Source organism: Pteropus vampyrus, unplaced genomic scaffold (assembly GCF_000151845.1).
Source record: "Pteropus vampyrus isolate Shadow unplaced genomic scaffold, Pvam_2.0 Scaffold219, whole genome shotgun sequence".
In the NCBI taxonomy this organism is placed as follows: domain Eukaryota; kingdom Metazoa; phylum Chordata; class Mammalia; order Chiroptera; family Pteropodidae; genus Pteropus; species Pteropus vampyrus.
Window position 1 is genome coordinate 583,224 of NW_011889000.1, and position 19,038 is coordinate 602,261.

A 19,038-nucleotide genomic window follows, 5' to 3' on the forward strand; every position below is an offset into this window, starting at 1 on the left:
ACCGACACCTTGATCTTGGACTTCTAGACTCTAGCACTGTGAGAAAATACATTTCTGTTGTTTAAGCCACTCAGAATACAGAAAAAGAAAAGAAATAGAAATAGACCGATAATAGAAAATAGAGCTAGAGTGATGTTTGGCATAAAGATCTGTTTGAGAATAAATCATAACAGAAAATACGTTCTTCTCCAGGAAGAAACACATTTCGATCTAATTGAATGTGGACAACATTTGGAAATGAGCAAGAGTCAAGAAGGACTTGTTAAATAAATACCATAGTTACATTCAGCTCACACTGACGAGCGAGCACCCGAACATTTGCTTCGATGATATGAATGATATAACTTCTACTGGCCATTTATTTTGAAGAGAAGTTATTCACTAAGCATTCACTGTATTTCACAAAGATATGTTTTTAGTAGGACTGTATGAACAATAGATGTATTTGAACCTCGAACAATATTAAACATTCAACAAAATTTGATCAATTCTGTTTGAAATTTTAAAGTAATTTTGAAATTTTAAAAATGTGGAAATACTAATAACTAAGGGGTATAGTAGACGCTGGTAGTGGTAGTTTTACTCCAATCCCCATATTCAGTAGCCACTAAAAATAATATACTTTTCACGAATTTTTGCCAAGGCTCATTGAATCAGTATCCAAGCAGGGTTATAATATTAAAAGAAATTGGGGGCCATGGAGTGTGGGGATGGGGAGTACTGTTAAATAAGAGACAAGGAAGCCAACAGAAAAAGCCAAAATGTTTGATATTCTGTAACCTGAGTAACCAAATTTCCACAGTTCAATGGCAGGGGAGGAAAATGGAATAGTACCTTTCAATCAGGAGAGACTTAATGTCAGAATATAAACAAAATTAAATAGGGAAGATAAAATAAAATAGCAAAATCTTGACTGTTGTTTAAGTGTAATAGATATATGGAAATTCTACTTTTACATATGTCTGAAAGTTTTCATGATAAAAAAATTAGAATATGTCGAAAAGTATTTATTGACTTGAGGGGATTAAAACATACAGTTAAGAGGAAGGAGCAAATTTTTAAAAGTGTATGAACAATGCCCTCTTTAAACCAAGTTTTAGGAAAATACTTTGAGTTCATAGTGATCGAGCATTTCCTATGTGCTAGACAATGTTTTAGATGCCCTACTTGAATGGTCACATTTAATTTTCAAAACAACCTCATGAGGTAGGTTTTATTATTTTCATCTCCATTTTATAGACGAGGAAACTTAGCCACAGTAAAGTAACATTCGCCAGAAATGAGATCTAACTCAGGTCATCTTTTCCAGAGCTCACTCTTTTAATCTTTTCTGTACCACTATGCTGCCTTTTTGGAATAGCCTGCAATGTTAAAAGTACTTAGTCATCTTTGATAGGTAGGATTATGTGTAATTTTTCCTTTTTTCCTTAGCCTTTATTCTAAATTTTCTATAATTCATAGATTTTTTTAATAATTAAAAAAAATCTTACCTGTTGGAAAGCTGTGCTAGCCGCAGAAACTTCCATTAGATAACTATACGTGTCATCAAAAGAGCCTTTAGCTTTTACCTCCAACAAAGTTGGGTTTCCAACAATTACCTTCAGTAGTGGTATTTCAAGTGTTCGAACACCTACAGAAACAAGGCCAAAGGTTAATATTAGACCACAAAGATTTTAAGCAATTTAATAATGATTGGCTAATCTGGATTCTAGAACAGCTATAGAATCGAGCATGAAGGCCGCATAATGGCTGCAAAAATATAGTTAGAAATTTATACAGATTTAACTTTAATAGTTTTAGAAAAACTGAAAGTGTGGTTATTTGCTTTTGTGTCACAAGGAAAATTATAATAAATTAGCAGAGTAATAATTTATATTAAAAAGAGTCACAAATAAGGGCCAATAACTTCATACACTGCAAAAACACAAGGATTAAGCCACTATAATATAGCATAAATTATGCTAACAATGATGAGACTAAGTTACTAAGAAAAATCATTATTTCAGAAAGGTTTACATTTTAGAAAAAATCATCACACCCTCAAAAGATGCGAGGACTGAAAAACAACTGGAGTGTTTTGAGCATCTCGAGAAAGAAATGCTGGGACTGACGGGCTAGCTAATCCCACAAAAGTAATAACGATATCACTGGTACCCTTAAAACAATCTGCTTAGGTTATTTTACCGGCAAAGTTTTGATCATATTAAAACCCTGGCTGTCTGTGTGAACTCCGCTGATCCAGTCTTCTGGTGGGATAAATTTACTAGGAATATGATGCATAGATTTGAGATAACTACAGCTGCTTTTCAATGTTGGCACGAATGTTGTAACAAAGCAGTCAGTCGATGCTCCCCAGACAACAAATGCCAGTGAAGTCGAACCCTGGAAATATCCAAATAAATGAAGACTATTTAAAGTAGCTGTTATGCATAGGAAATATAGTCAATAAGATTGTAATAACTATGTAAAATGCCAGGTAGGTACTAGACTAATTGGGAGGGGGGAAAAGCACTTCATAAATTACATAAATTTAATTATCTAACCACTATGCTGTACACCTGAAATGAATATAAGATAATATTGAATGTCAACTCTAACTGAAATAATAAAAATTAAAAATAATAATGTAGCTGTTGTAGGATGCACTGTGTCCACTCAGAATTCATACATGGATGTCTTAACCCCTAGTATCTTAGAATGTGAATGCATTGAGAGATAAGGCCTTTAAAGAGGTAACTAAATTAAAATGAGGTCACTAAGACAGGCCCTAATTCAATGGGAGGGGTGTCTTTGTAACAAGAGGAAATTGGAATAGAGACACACACAGAGGGAAGGTGATGTGAAGACAACAGGAAAAACACGGCCATCTATAAACCGAGGAAAGAGTCATCTGAAAAAAACAACCCTACCGACACCTTGATCTTGGACTTCTAGACTCTAGCACTGTGAGAAAATACATTTCTGTTGTTTAAGCCACTCAGAATACAGAAAAAGAAAAGAAATAGAAATAGACCGATAATAGAAAATAGAGCTAGAGTGATGTTTGGCATAAAGATCTGTTTGAGAATAAATCATAACAGAAAATACGTTCTTCTCCAGGAAGAAACACATTTCAATCTAATTGAATGTGGACAACATTTGGAAATGAGCAAGAGTCAAGAAGGACTTGTTAAATAAATACCATAGTTACATTCAGCTCACACTGACGAGCGAGCACCCGAACATTTGCTTCGATGATATGAATGATATAACTTCTACTGGCCATTTATTTTGAAGAGAAGTTATTCACTAAGCATTCACTGTATTTCACAAAGATATGTTTTTAGTAGGACTGTATGAACAATAGATGTATTTGAACCTCGAACAATATTAAACATTCAACAAAATTTGATCAATTCTGTTTGAAATTTTAAAGTAATTTTGAAATTTTAAAAATGTGGAAATACTAATAACTAAGGGGTATAGTAGACGCTGGTAGTGGTAGTTTTACTCCAATCCCCATATTCAGTAGCCACTAAAAATAATATACTTTTCACGAATTTTTGCCAAGGCTCATTGAATCAGTATCCAAGCAGGGTTATAATATTAAAAGAAATTGGGGGCCATGGAGTGTGGGGATGGGGAGTACTGTTAAATAAGAGACAAGGAAGCCAACAGAAAAAGCCAAAATGTTTGATATTCTGTAACCTGAGTAACCAAATTTCCACAGTTCAATGGCAGGGGAGGAAAATGGAATAGTACCTTTCAATCAGGAGAGACTTAATGTCAGAATATAAACAAAATTAAATAGGGAAGATAAAATAAAATAGCAAAATCTTGACTGTTGTTTAAGTGTAATAGATATATGGAAATTCTACTTTTACATATGTCTGAAAGTTTTCATGATAAAAAAATTAGAATATGTCGAAAAGTATTTATTGACTTGAGGGGATTAAAACATACAGTTAAGAGGAAGGAGCAAATTTTTAAAAGTGTATGAACAATGCCCTCTTTAAACCAAGTTTTAGGAAAATACTTTGAGTTCATAGTGATCGAGCATTTCCTATGTGCTAGACAATGTTTTAGATGCCCTACTTGAATGGTCACATTTAATTTTCAAAACAACCTCATGAGGTAGGTTTTATTATTTTCATCTCCATTTTATAGACGAGGAAACTTAGCCACAGTAAAGTAACATTCGCCAGAAATGAGATCTAACTCAGGTCATCTTTTCCAGAGCTCACTCTTTTAATCTTTTCTGTACCACTATGCTGCCTTTTTGGAATAGCCTGCAATGTTAAAAGTACTTAGTCATCTTTGATAGGTAGGATTATGTGTAATTTTTCCTTTTTTCCTTAGCCTTTATTCTAAATTTTCTATAATTCATAGATTGTTTTAATAATTAAAAAAAATCTTACCTGTTGGAAAGCTGTGCTAGCTGCAGAAACTTCCATTAGATAACTATACGTGTCATCAAAAGAGCCTTTAGCTTTTACCTCCAACAAAGTTGGGTTTCCAACAATTACCTTCAGTAGTGGTATTTCAAGTGTTCGAACACCTACAGAAACAAGGCCAAAGGTTAATATTAGACCACAAAGATTTTAAGCAATTTAATAATGATTGGCTAATCTGGATTCTAGAACAGCTATAGAATCGAGCATGAAGGCCGCATAATGGCTGCAAAAATACAGTTAGAAATTTATACAGATTTAACTTTAATAGTTTTAGAAAAACTGAACTTCGCAAAAATTTTCTCCTATTTTCTCACAGAAATATTGCTGCCCTCCACCCCTTATTCCTCGGCCAGGTTATCAAATGCATATAAAGGTCACATGGTTATACTGGTCTCAGTGAGTTGGATAACTAACTCAGTAGGGAAGCGGAAGGGTCCATGCTCAATTTAAAGGACTGTCCGTTGATTGCTACCAAGAGAAAACTCTGAGGCAATTAACAAGACATGTCACCAGGGAAATTTCTGCCTGCAGGACACCTGTTTGCATGTTTCTCTGTACTGAGAAATTTAATGGAAATAAAGCGATTTGAAAGAGCATGTAGTCCAGCTGCCATCTTTACCAATAGGTAAATCAGAGATGAGAAGTAGTAAATGATTTATTTTCCTGAAGTCTCACCTGCAGCAGTTCCCCCTACGTCAAACTGATCTTGGCCAATGCTTCCTAAACTGTAACTGGGGATTTTGTTAAAATGCAGGTTCCGATTTAGCGGGTCTGAGTGGGGGTGGGGCTGCTATTCCGCATTCCCTCCCCACAAGCTTTACTGAGGTATAACTGACAAATAAAATTGTATATTTTAAAGTGTATAATGTGATGATTTGATAGATGTATATATTGTGAAATGGTTACCACAATTAAGTTAATTAATACATCCCCCGCCTCACCTAGTTACCCATTTGTGTGTGTTTGTGTGATGAGAATGCTTAAGATCTATTCTCAGCAAATTTAAAGTATATGATACAGTATTATTACAGTCCACCATACTGTGTATCCCCAGAACTTATTCATTTTATAAGTAGAAGTTTGTACCCTTTGACTAGGATCTGCCTATTTTCCCCCACCCCAGTCCCAGCCCCTCTACTTCTATGAGTTAGATTTTTTTTTAGATCCTACATGAGCGAGATCATGCAGTATTTGTCTTTCTTTGTCTCCTTATTTCACTTGGCACAATGTCCTCCAGGTCCATCCATATTGTTGTGAGTGGTAGGATTTCCTTCTCTTTGTGGCTGAATAATATTCCATTGTGTATATGTACTGCATTTACTTTATCCATCTGTCTGCAGACACTTATTTACATGTCTCGGCTTTTGCAAACAATGCCGCAGTGAACACAGGAGTGCAGATCTCTCCTCCAGATACTGATTTCGTTTCCTTCAGCCATATGCCAGAAGTGGGATTACTGGATCACTAGACAGTTCTATTTTTAATTTTTTGAGGAAGCTCCATACTGTCTTCCGCAGTGGCTGAATCAGTTTACATCCCTACCAACAGTGCACAAGTGTTCCCTTTTTGCCACATCCTCACCAGCACTTATCACTTGTTTCTTTGATAATAGCCTTTCTAACAGCTGTGAAGTGATATCTCATTGTGGTTTTGGTTTGCATTTCTCTGATGGCTAGAAATGTTGAAAACCTTTTTATGTATCTGTTGGCTATTTGTGTCTTCTTTGGAAAAATGTCTATTCAGGTCCTCTGCCCATTTTTAATTGAATCATTTGTGGTTTTTTGCTATTTAGTTGTAAGAGTTCCTTACATTTTTTAGATATTAATCCCTTATCAGATACATGTTTTGCAAATATTTTCTCCCATTCTGTAGCTTGCTATTCATTTTGTCGATTGTTTTGTTTGTTTTGTAGGACTGAACCCTTATCCTGTGGAATCTGCAGCAGATTCCACAGGAAATATAATCAATGAGAAAGAATTCTAAGGGTTTCAAAAAGAAGTTTTTCAGGATATTTAGTATGATGGAAATAGATGTCTTCCAATTTTTTTCAAAGACTATAGTTTTCATTTATACGCTGTCTTTGGTTCTGTTTTTCAAATAAGCCTCTTTTAAAAATAGTGTTTTGTCCTTTTATTATGGTTCGTATATCTTCTTTAATCTCTTTAAGAGTTTAACGTATGCTTATTTTATAGTCTTTTTGATTTTTCTATTATCTCAAGGTCTTGGAGATGAAATTTTTCTATTTCCAATGCCCATTGACCCTCCCTAATATTGGGTCATTTCCTTACATAGTTTAAAAAATCCTTTCCACAATTCATGCTCAGTGAAGACTGATTTTTCTCATGGAAGTCCATGTTACCTGGGTTATGAAAATATTCTTACAGAGGATTTTGTGTTGGCTTATTATGCTGGTGCCCAGGGGTTACAATTATTTCTCAGTTTAAGATTCCCGCATATGGTGGGTGGTCTTTGGTGTTACAAGGACTTGGAGTCTGGGTTTTTTACAGGAGAATTTTTTCTCCACTTGAGCCTCATGGAGATGATAATCTCCCTAACTTCTCTTTTGAGGATTAGTCTGTAGAGTTTTCTTAATCCTCTCTTTGTGGTTTAATGGTATCAGCTTTATTAATGGTCTCAGTTCCAATTTCCTATCACAAAGTTGGAAGGCCACAAGCCACATCTTCTGCTAAGGTTTGGGCATTAAAATCCATCCCACTGCCTAAATAGCCTAAATCTGAGCCTCGTATGCTTCAGGGAGCCACATATATTAGCTAACGTTTTGGCTTTGAGCTCCCTCTTCACTTCTGGTAACAGAATTTTCTTCTCTTTCCCTCCCTTCCTTCTATCATTTTTCTCCTTTCTTTCTAGCTCAGTTATTTACTATTTTTTTTTGTTTTATTCTTTTCTAGTATGCCATTTCTCCATCATCATTATTATTAAGTTTTGTTATTACTTTTCTAATAAATCAATACCTGGAAAAATAGAAAAAAGTATAGAATTTTATTTGAAAGCCACTGTTTGGCTTTAAAAATCACTTAAAATAATCAATTTCAAGGTAATTAAAAGGTTTTCTTTTTGGAGGAAAGCAAAATTCTAAACTAAAATCCCGTGGAAAGTTGGGCTGCTAACTTAACCTCATTTTTCTTATTTATTAAATGAGGATTATAGCCTAGCCTTTTAAAGTTATTATAAACATTAAATCAAAAATGTATAAAAATTATTTAATTCAGAGCTTCACACATAGTAAATGCTCAGTAATTAGAAGCTAATACTGTTATTAGTAGAATGCTTGCTACTATGGAAACCAAAGATAAAGGAAATATCAAAGAATATATCTCACATTTAAGGAAAGCAAAAACATCTCCTTTTGATGTTTCCCAATAAAAATAAACTTACCTTTCGTATCAGGTATGACCTCAACTTTTAAAGTCTGAGATTTCCCCAGATCAACGTATTTCAGGACATTGAGGGATCGTAAATCATCATGTTGCTGAAACCAATAATTACATGGCTTTTCATAAATAGACCATGTTTGTCCATTCCTTTGCCCAAAGTTATATAAGAACCAAGTGTCTTTTACAAAAATCGTATTCTCAGGTGCTCTTATAGGCATCGTAGCGATAGCTAACGCATTTTGATCATCTATAATTCTTGTGATTAGGAAGCTGCTATAACCAGGAATCACCACAGTCTTCTCTATATCCGAATCTTGAAATGAGGAAACAACTCCTGGAGCTAAAACAGAAACGATTTGATACGCAATAAAACAGTTAATGTTCTCCAAGCATACCAGTGGACAAAACTGACAAACACACAATTTGAGTTTTTAAACTATGATAGAACACATTTGCCAGATTTCAGGCTATCATTCAAATTATTTTATAGAACGTGTTTTATAAATATGTCAAGCACCAACCTATACTTCACCCTTTCCTGTGAAACAAATTCTATAAAATTCTCAGCAGAAAAAAAAAATTCGTGTAAGTCTAAGCAATTATAAGAAAACTGACTTTCTTACTATAAATCTTCCAAGAGCCTTAATAACCTAGAATCTTTATTGTGATTCTAGTGATTCTATAAGAGAAGGATCATGGAACCAGTGTTCCCCCAGTATCTGAAGGTCTGCCTATTACACAGGTGTTCAATCAATATTTGTTGAATGGATGAATCATTGATTGTTTAAGGAGAGCATGAAGATTTAGAAGAAAAGGGGTTCTAGGGCAGGACCGTAGGAACCCCGTCATGTAAGGAATGGAAGGGAAAAAGATTCCACAAAACAGACAAAGAAGAAATGACTGGAGAAAAGCCATCAAAGAGAATATGAGGGAAGCCAAAAGCAGCTTTTTGAAAGAGAGGGAGGGCATCATTACCAAATGTTTCTTTTAATCAAATGTTTTTGATAGGTCATGGAACATATCAACAACAATCTTTGCCTCATTTCGAAAAAATAAACAGAAGTAGTAGGAAGAGAACCTCATAATTCCCTTTATTAAGCACACATACTCTAGCTTCTCCCATTTTAGACAAAACAACAAAAATTCTTTCCTACTTTCCCTCCAAATGCCACATAATCTCTCTCTTCCCCCTTGAGTGAAATTCCTTGAGTTGCCTTTGTTCATTATCTTTACTTCCTCTCCTCTCATAAGTTTTTGAATCGAATCCAATCAGCCTTGGTCTACACTACTTCACCCAACAACAGCTTTCGTCAAGGGTACCGATGACTCACACAGCCCCGCTGGCCTGTTTTCCTTTCTCATCTTACCCGACCTGTCGAAAGCATCTAACGCAGGAGCACCTCCTCCTTCTTCAAACGTTTTCACTCAGTTCTCCTCAGAGTAGACCACCTACTCTCCTTCGCTGATTCTTTCCCATGTCCTGGACCACTAACTGTGGGAATGCCAGGGATTAGACCTCAGACCTTTTCCTTTCTATATCCACATTCGTTTTCCTGGTGATCTCGTCCGGTCTCATAGTATTAACTATCATATATATGCTGACTGCTCAAATTTCTCTCTCCAGTCCAGATGTGTACTGAACTCCAGATTTGTCTTTGCAAATATCCATCTTATTTCTCCACTTAGATGAGTAACAGTCATCTTAAATTTAATGTGATCTCTCACCTGATTATTGTAATAGCTTCCCGATTTCTCTGCTTTCTCTCTTACCCACTCTCCATCACCTGTCCAGTTTATTTCTCGACACATCAGCCAAAATGATCTTGTTTAAACCTAAATCCGATCATGTCACTTTCTGCTCAAAACCCTCCAAAGGCATCCCATTTACTTAGAGTAAAACCCAGATTCTTACAATGAACTACACTAGCTTTTATGTATTTATCATGTAACTTTGAAATAGAAATATCCTACATAACAGTGATTTAAAATTATTTTATTATGGAGGACAAAACCTGCAGAGACTTCCTATTTTTTAAAATTCTGCTGAATGTTGTTTAATACAAAAATAACATCATAGGAATAAATGATAGCTACTATTATTGATGAAATATCGATGAAGTTATAGCTAGGTTTTTATTATATTAGAAATAAAAAATTCCTTCAGAAACCTGAGAAGATGCAGACAGACTTCTGTAGATTGCCAACTGGACTAAATTTTGAAATCTACTGTTCTATAAATGAGCATGAACAGTCTTCTCAAAAGATAATTTTTCATTTTTACTAGCCATAAGAGATATATTATTATACTTACGTTGCAGCTGAAGAGTAAGTTTATAGAAATTTCCATCTGGATTAATGGAAAGGGAACTAGACAAACAAGGACTCTCATTCACATTTTCTATTCCAAAAGGGTCTATTACTTCTGCAATAACCGAGGACAAAAATCCCTTAGGAGTGTCATGTTGCAATATCTTTCTTATGTAAGCTGTTCCAGTTTTCCTAAACAAACCAACACACATTAAGGAATCTGGATAAAATTGTGGCTTAAATAAGCAGGAAAAGAAAAGGAATGCTGCCCAGAGGGACTGCCTGAAGGGAGCAGGGTGGCAGACTTCCAGAGCCCTGGAGATGTGTTGGGGGCACTTGTCACAGTTAGAAGAGTGGCATTGCTTCCTGCAAAGGGTTCCATCAGGAAGACCTCTCTTGCCACTCCCCCTCCCACCCCATCCACTTTTTTTAACTTCTCTTCTTTCACCCAAACTCCAGAAGGGCTATAAATCGTAAGCTATGAGGGAGGAGGATATGAACTAGAAAATAATAAGAATGAGAAACACTTTACCTCCCCGCACTCCAGGCTTCCCAGTTTGGGTCAAGTTCCAAATAGAGTTTGGGAAACAAATTTAAATTGGATAAGAGTTTGCAGTTTTTTAAAACACAAGACAGGAATGGAGCCATGTGATTATTAAGTTATATGATTATTACTTTTTCAAGCCGATAAAATACTTATTTACTTTCTAAGAGGAAAGCTATGGGAATTGACTGATACTTTGCTTAGAGGTAGAAAGAAAATAAATTCACAAAGGGGATTTGAAGAGACACAGTAGGAAGAAAACTAAGGTTGGATTCTGTAGCTTATTCTGTAGACAAATTACACATAAATCAATCCAGTTACTCACTCACCTAATTAGAAGTCTTCAGTGCTTCCCTCTCTCTTGGAATAACAACCAAATTCCTTACTGGGACTTAAGAAGCCCTGCCGGACCTAGCTGCACTCTCTTGAATGACTTTCCTCCTTTGATCATGACACTGAAGTCACTCTGGTTTTCCTTGGGTTTCTCAAACACACCTCATGCGCCTTTTGACCTGGGGGCCTTTTTTTTACATGCTGTTCTCTCAGTCTGGAATCTTCCTTCATTCTCATCCTTCCAATCTCATCGTAAGTCTCTGAGAAACCTTTCAAGATCCTCCAAACAAAGGCTTAACCCCTCAGGAAAATACTCTCTCAATGCTCCATACTTTTTTATTGTAGACTTATATCAACTGTATTTACAATCTTGTCTACTTCCTGTGCTAGGGTGCGAGTTCAAGGCCTGTCTTCCTCACCACTGTATCATAGCACCAAGCACAGTGTCTCGTATATGTAAGTGCTAAGTAATTATTTGTGGAAGAGATGAATGAATGACTCATTGTGATTTACCCCTGACTAGATATCTGCCTTTGGCCTACTGCTGACCTCATAACTTTGGGCTCCCAAATCCTTGACCTGCCCGGCTGAAGTTCCACGCGCCTCTGGTTCTCCGATCCTGGCTCTTTGTTTGCAATTCCTGCCTTGGAAATACCTATTCTATATAGGTAGAGCAAAGTTACTGCATCTGATCACAAAATGTGTAGGTCTGGTTTTCAAATATGCTGATTCTTAAGAGAATTTTCACATGCTTTTAAAAACAATTATGTTATAAGAAATTAATATTAACATGGAGATGGCATGAATATGTTAATTTTTAAAAAAATGATTCTGTCCATTTCCTACAAGGAGATACCTACAGTATAAACATGAACTAACTGACCTGGAATGTCACACATACAAAAACCATTGAAAACAAAAAAGTTCTAGAGATCATGGATACTTTTCTTAGAGATAGAAAGTTCTATAATTCTCATTAAAAAACAAAACAAAACAAAACAAAACTACTGCCAGCATTTGTTAAATTATGTCTCATTTGAAACTTCATCTTTACCTCTAAGTGGTGCATAGCATTGCTGGCTATGGGACAGTGTACGTACTGACAGCCCAGTGCATATATAAGAAACAGAATTCACCGTGGCGGAATAGGGCTCCCCATATTTGGGATACGGTGAGTTTCTGGTAATCTGAAATTGTTCCTTTTCTGGTTGTTAGATTTTAGGGAGTTGTAGAATTCAGAATGTTCTTCAAAGAGAGTATTTAGGCTTTAAAGATAGCTTTAAGGGTCACTGGCTCTTGCCAATATCCTAGAAGTGTGTTCCTGAGAATTCTGTCATGCAGTATTTCAGGCAAGATGGCCTTCACTGCATTAGATGTGTTTGTTTTTAGGATGAAGGAGAATTGCCAAGTGAGTGGATACTGCAGATAAGCAGTACCCAGTACAGACAGCCCAGAAAGTTTTTATACTCAAGATGGCAGATGAACATTTCTATAACTTTGCCTGATGGTGCTGATATACCTGGCCCAAGTTTCTGGGATTGTGGCATCACACAAGGCACCTTGGAGTCTACAAGAGTATTTGGCCTCGTGAGATGTCAAACAAACAAACAAACAAACAAACAAACAGACAAACAGAACACTTATTCTATTTGACCAAGAAAATTAAAAAGCAGGCTCAGATTTAGAATCTAGAAACCAGTGTTCAATCTAAATAAATATGAGGCAAATAGGTAACTACCTGGAGTGTATCACTTTTCCAGAGTGAATGTTGTTGAATTTCTTGGTGTATATAGTTTTCTGATTTTCATTCTCAGGTACATATGCATAAAAAATCATTTCATCCAAGGTGATATACTGCGGAGCAAGTGCAGTCTCAAAGCCCATATTAGGAGCCTGAAGTAGGAAAAACATATAGCTCATTTACACTATTTTCTATCTCGATTGTGACAAAATGCGAATAATAGATTTGTTTCCAGTTCGGATCAAAACAACCCCGTTTTGCTTATCCATAGGAGCGGTGGTAGCTCAGCCTGTCTTCCCTGTGCGTGGCGGGGAAGTGGACCGTTCTGTTGAGGAGGAAAAACAATTCTGAGGCGTAAGGTTCCTGCGCCCGGCATTGAAGTCCGGAGCAGAAGGGTGTGTGCAGACTCGCGTGTCTTCTGCTGTGTGGGGGGGAGGAATCCGAGGTGCAGATGTGAAACGCGGTTCTTCTGTGGAGTTTTAGTTAGGAAAGGTGCCGTGGAGCACCTCTCCTCGCCTGAACGCTGCTGCCCCCGAGGCCCACGGATAGTGACTCTGCACAGCTGCCGTCCGAGTCCCCAGCATGTCCTCATTTCCTCTGGTTCAAAGGCTTTCTTTCCCTTACCGTCAACACGGGCAGCGTCAGCCCAGATTTCTGACCTGTAGGTCTTCTTTTTAACATACCCTTCTCAGATCCTGATCCTGCCGCTTTGGGAACTTACAGGGGTGAGAAGGGAGGTGGAGACCAGCCCCCACGGAGAGGTTGGAGCTGACCTTGCTGCGACGACGTGAGGAGTGCGTGGTAGCAGCAGAGGCTGATTGCGGGCGCAACCATCACAGAATGCCCCCCAGGCCCACTTTTTGTTATGCCTTTTCCCCTAGTCTCTTAAATTTGGGAACCCACTGAGGAGGGGAGAGAGTGGGAAGCAGATGCAAGGAGAATCAATGTGGGACTGAACAGATGGCTTAAGGACTCCGAAAAGGCTGAAGATGCTTCAGAATTCTGTACCACGTTCTAAACCAGAGGGCCGAGAATGTCTAATGAAAAGTGTGGGCAAGTCCAGTGGAAGGCAACGTAGTGGCTATGGGGTTTGAATATAGACGCCTGATCCCAATCACTAACGATTTGTAGGGGTAATTTGGAGGAATTTAGCCTTGCTGCGCCTCGCTTCCTCATCGGTAAAATGGAGATAAACAGTTGTTACAAAGACTAAGCACTCACAACAGTGCCTGGCACATAGTCAGGGCCAAATAAGGCCAGCGATGACTTTTACCCAGAAAGGATGCACTCCTAGCTTGTCCCAGGGGAGGGAGATGCTAATACTGAGTGTGAGTTCCTGAACTCATCCTGAATATACAAACCTCTATCGGCTTTCGATTTTCATAATTTAAAACTTTCAAGTAAAAGAACTAAGACATTTTCTACAAATTGTGGTTAGTGAAAAATTGAGGTGATGGCTTTTTTGTTAGTTCTATCTTCCCATTCACGTCGCTGGACCTGTATCTATGCAGAGCTCACACCACAGACTGGCAAATACGCAGGGAGTCAATGTGTCACAAGAAGTTCCCGCCTTGCTCTCTACCAAGCTCAGGCAGAGGAAACGAACATATCATGCTCTCAACTGCCATCTTGGCCCAGTCATTTAGAATCCTCTACTACAACTAAAGCCTTCTTTTCTTCTATTTCCTTTGGGCCAAAGGGTAGGTTTTATTAAACTCCAGTCAAAAAAATCTGTTTGATCCTTTGCCAATGTATTGATAAGAGTTCATTTTCATGACTGTCTGCCCAATGATGAGTTCTTAGGCACGTGTGCCTTCACGAGTGGCAGATTATACATTAAAGTTAGAAAAATCTGTGTGTAGTATCACCGGAGAAAAGGAAATAACTCCTTCCTATGTTAGCATTAGAAAAGGAGGAAACGAGGTGGGCAAGGTTAATAGAAAGAAGGAGGCTAAACCAGTGGGGAAAACAGAACTCATGTTTCTTCAAGGTCATCTTGGGAGGCAGAGAATCAAACCCGCCATGAAGCTGGGTTGGCAGTAAAGGATCTAGCTTTGAATATCTGATGGTGTTTTGCTGTGAAGATATTTACATAAAGATATACTGGGTGGAGTTAAGCTATTTAACCCTGTATGGGACTCGGAAGGTTTGGGAGATGTTCTCTGGTACATAGTTGAATAGAGCAAAGTGCATTACTAAGAGTTTGTCCCAAGAAATATAATTTCCCATTATTCTGTGTACATATGATGGCATCTATTCTTAAAACAAGGCAAACTTTTTCAATGCATTCCATCACTGACCTGTCCAAAAATACCTTTAGAATTTCCAAAGGATGTAAATGACCCGCTATCTTCAAAACGGTCTGGAGTCAGTTTATGTATGAATCCCATGTGGTCATAGTATAACGTGAAAATTTTATCAGTAATAGATCCAACTTCACTATATCTTTCTAATCCTATTAGGGAAGAAACAGAAGTCTCTTGATATTGATATTACACAACCAGAGGACTTTTAATACCATACCTTGTAAAAACTCCTCCATTTAAACTAAGGGGTGAGAGCAGGATTCCGAGACTCCAGAAGGAGTAATATAGATGTCGGCCTTTGCTAATCCCCTGGAAAATCTTTTCCAGGCTCCATTTCATTACAGAACCTGTTCGCTGAAGTAGGCGAAGGACAGACACAGTGAGCAGATATTAAAGACGTCTAGTAAAAAGAGGTTAGCTCCCTCTGGTAGTAGTGTCTCTTCCTAATACCAGGAGGCCAGATTCCTGACAGGAAGAAGGCAGTGAGATAATAACCTTCGGGAAGGCAAGGGGAATTATTAGTAGAGACAACTGGATCATAAACTATCCCAGAGTTAAAATGTTGATCCAAATTCGGTGTCCTGTGTTTCTCTCACACCCGAGGGCGACACATTGACAAGTGCTGGGAGTAATGTGATAGGACGCAGTATTTACGTCACCAAAAAGACACAAATCCAAAGAAAGAGAAAGCTGCGTGAATGGAGGATGGAGCGGAGTAGAAGTTCAGGTCTCAGGATGAAAAAGGCTGATTTCCACACACAGCCCCCTCTGTTCTTATATCTATCTCTCTTCTCTCACTGTCTCTGGAGATCTCGTCTAGTTTTAGGATTTTTTAAAAAAATTAATTAATTTTTTTTTATGGTGACATTGGTTAATGAAATCTGGTAAGTTTCAACTGAGTTTTAGGATTTAAAATCCATCTTTATGCGAAGGATTCCCAATTTAAACCTCCCCTCTCATTCTCTTCCCTGAACTCCAGATGCCTGCTGACAGCTCCAGGTCCATGTCAGTCAGCCATCTGAAACTGAACTCCTAATCTTCACGCACGCCTCCCGCATCCTGAGCCTTCCTCGTCTCCATTATCGGCAAACGCATCATTTCTGTTGCTCAGTCCAAATACCTTGGTGTCACCTTGTTCTTATTTCCTCTCTTCCTCTCACACCCTATATCTAATCCATCACCAAATCCTATTGACTTTAGTCTCAAAAATGCATAGAACCCAACCATGTCTCCCCACGTCCACCACCTTCGCCCTGTACAAGCCAACACAAAATATAGGAAGAGGTTTATTATGAGGAGTTAGCTCATGCAATTATGGAGGCTGAGAAGTTTTATGATCCGCTCTCTGTGAGGTAGAGAACCAAAGATACCAGAGGAGCCAATGGTGTAACTCCCAGAGGTCAAAGGTCAGGGAACTGGGGGATCGCTGGTGTAAGTCTCTGTCCAAGGGCAGAAGAGAAATACCCCAGCTCAGGAAGACGGGCAGGAAGCAAAATGGGTGAATTCTTCTTTCCTCCACGTTTTTGTTTTACTCAGGCCCTCATAGGCTTGGACGATGCCCACCCGCATTGGGAAGGGCAGTCTGCTGTGTCTACTGATTCAAATGCTAATCTCAACCAGAAGCGCCCTCTTAATCTGGGTACCCCAAGCCCAGTCAAGCTGACACATAAGTTAACCATTACAATTGCTAAGGTTCAACATGCCATATTTCATCTATAAACATAAGCTATATAGTTTTTTTTTTTACATTTTATCGTCTTGTAAATTGAGATACATTTTATGATTGATGTGTCTCACAATTATTGTCCACCAGGTGGCACTCACGCCACAGTGGTCAATCGGCAATGCACCCATGTAGTGTCTCAGCTCTTTATGCCGCCGTCACTTTGTTTCCTGAATCACTGGCATAATACCTGCTTACATTATAATTAGACGTTGAAACAGTCGTGGGTGCAACAAGAGAGGAAGACAAAAAAGGACTTATATTTATCAATAAAGCAAAATGTGACTGGAAGAATGACCACAATTCCGCATTTTCTTGTGGAACCACCACCAAGTATTTTATGGGACCTAAGAAAGGAAGAAACCCCCAAAGATGAAATTGTATTTATATTGTGTTACAAGATGACATGCAAAATTTGCCTTGTCGCACACCAACCAATGCAACTACAGGTAGGAGAAATAATGTTAGAGGAGCCCATGCATCATCCTTCCTATGTTAGCATTAGAAAAGGAGGAAACGAGGTGGGCAAGGTTAATAGAAAGAAGGAGGCTAAACCAGTGGGGAAAACAGAACTCATGTTTCTTCAAGGTCATCTTGGGAGGCAGAGAATCAAACCCGCCATGAAGCTGGGTTGGCAGTAAAGGATCTAGCTTTGAATATCTGATGGTGTTTTGCTGTGAAGAATATTTACATAAAGATATACTGGGTGGAGTTAAGCTATTTAACCCTGTATGGGACTCGGAAGGTTTGGGAGATGTTCTCTGGTACATGGAGGTTTTTCATTTAGTTAAATAGAGCAAAGTGCATTACTAAGAGTTTGTCCCAAGAAATATACTTTCCCATTATTCTGTGTACATATGATGGCATCTATTCTTAAAACAAGGCAAACTTTTTCAATGCATTCCATCACTGACCTGTCCAAAAATACCTTTAGAATTTCCAAAGGATGTAAATGACCCGCTATCTTCAAAACGGTCTGGAGTCAGTTTATGTATGAATCCCATGTGGTCATAGTATAACGTGAAAATTTTATCAGTAATAGATCCAACTTCACTATATCTTTCTAATCCTATTAGGGAAGAAACAGAAGTCTCTTGATATTGATATTACACAACCAGAGGACTTTTAATACCATACCTTGTAAAAACTCCTCCATTTAAACTAAGGGGTGAGAGCAGGATTCCGAGACTCCAGAAGGAGTAATATAGATGTCGGCCTTTGCTAATCCCCTGGAAAATCTTTTCCAGGCTCCATTTCATTACAGAACCTGTTCGCTGAAGTAGGCGAAGGACAGACACAGTGAGCAGATATTAAAGACGTCTAGTAAAAAGAGGTTAGCTCCCTCTGGTAGTAGTGTCTCTTCCTAATACCAGGAGGCCAGATTCCTGACAGGAAGAAGGCAGTGAGATAATAACCTTCGGGAAGGCAAGGGGAATTATTAGTAGAGACAACTGGATCATAAACTATCCCAGAGTTAAAATGTTGATCCAAATTCGGTGTCCTGTGTTTCTCTCACACCCGAGGGCGACACATTGACAAGTGCTGGGAGTAATGTGATAGGACGCAGTATTTACGTCACCAAAAAGACACAAATCCAAAGAAAGAGAAAGCTGCGTGAATGGAGGATGGAGCGGAGTAGAAGTTCAGGTCTCAGGATGAAAAAGGCTGATTTCCACACACAGCCCCCTCTGTTCTTATATCTATCTCTCTTCTCTCACTGTCTCTGGAGATCTCGTCTAGTTTTAGGATTTTTTAAAAAATTAATTAATTATTTTTTTTATGGTGACATTGGTTAATGAGATCGGGTAAGTTTCAACTGAGTTTTAGGATTTAAAATCCATCTTTATGTGAAGGATTCCCAATTTAATCCTCCCCTCTCATTCTCTTCCCTGAATTCCAGATGCCTGTTGACAGCTCCAGGTCCATGTCAGTCAGCCATCTGAAACTGAACTCCTAATCTTCACGCACGCCTCCCGCATCCTGAGCCTTCCTCGTCTCCATTATCGGCAAACGCATCATTTCTGTTGCTCAGTCCAAATACCTTGGTGTCACCTTGTTCTTATTTCCTCTCTTCCTCTCACACCCTATATCTAATCCATCACCAAATCCTATTGACTTTAGTCTCAAAAATGCATAGAACCCAACCATGTCTCCCCACGTCCACCACCTTCGCCCTGTACAAGCCAACACAAAATATAGGGAAGAGGTTTATTATGAGGAGTTAGCTCATGCAATTATGGAGGCTGAGAAGTTTTA

The 19,038-nt window shown here is 38.2% G+C and overlaps 1 protein-coding gene across 1 annotated transcript in view; it reads right to left on the reverse strand.

Moving 5' to 3' along the window:
* The window catches only part of CATSPERB (cation channel sperm associated auxiliary subunit beta), a 98,005-nt gene that overhangs the window by 7,302 nt on the left and 71,665 nt on the right, over positions 1 to 19,038 (reverse strand). Inside the window, exons 15-20 of the mRNA XM_023538364.1 lie at positions 17,697 to 17,851; positions 12,751 to 12,905; positions 10,140 to 10,327; positions 7,830 to 8,168; positions 4,398 to 4,537; positions 2,185 to 2,382 (exon numbers count right to left, since the gene is read on the reverse strand). Coding sequence (XP_023394132.1) covers positions 2,185 to 2,382; positions 4,398 to 4,537; positions 7,830 to 8,168; positions 10,140 to 10,327; positions 12,751 to 12,905; positions 17,697 to 17,851 — 1,175 coding nt within the window. The remainder of the gene's footprint in view (positions 1 to 2,184; positions 2,383 to 4,397; positions 4,538 to 7,829; positions 8,169 to 10,139; positions 10,328 to 12,750; positions 12,906 to 17,696; positions 17,852 to 19,038) is intronic.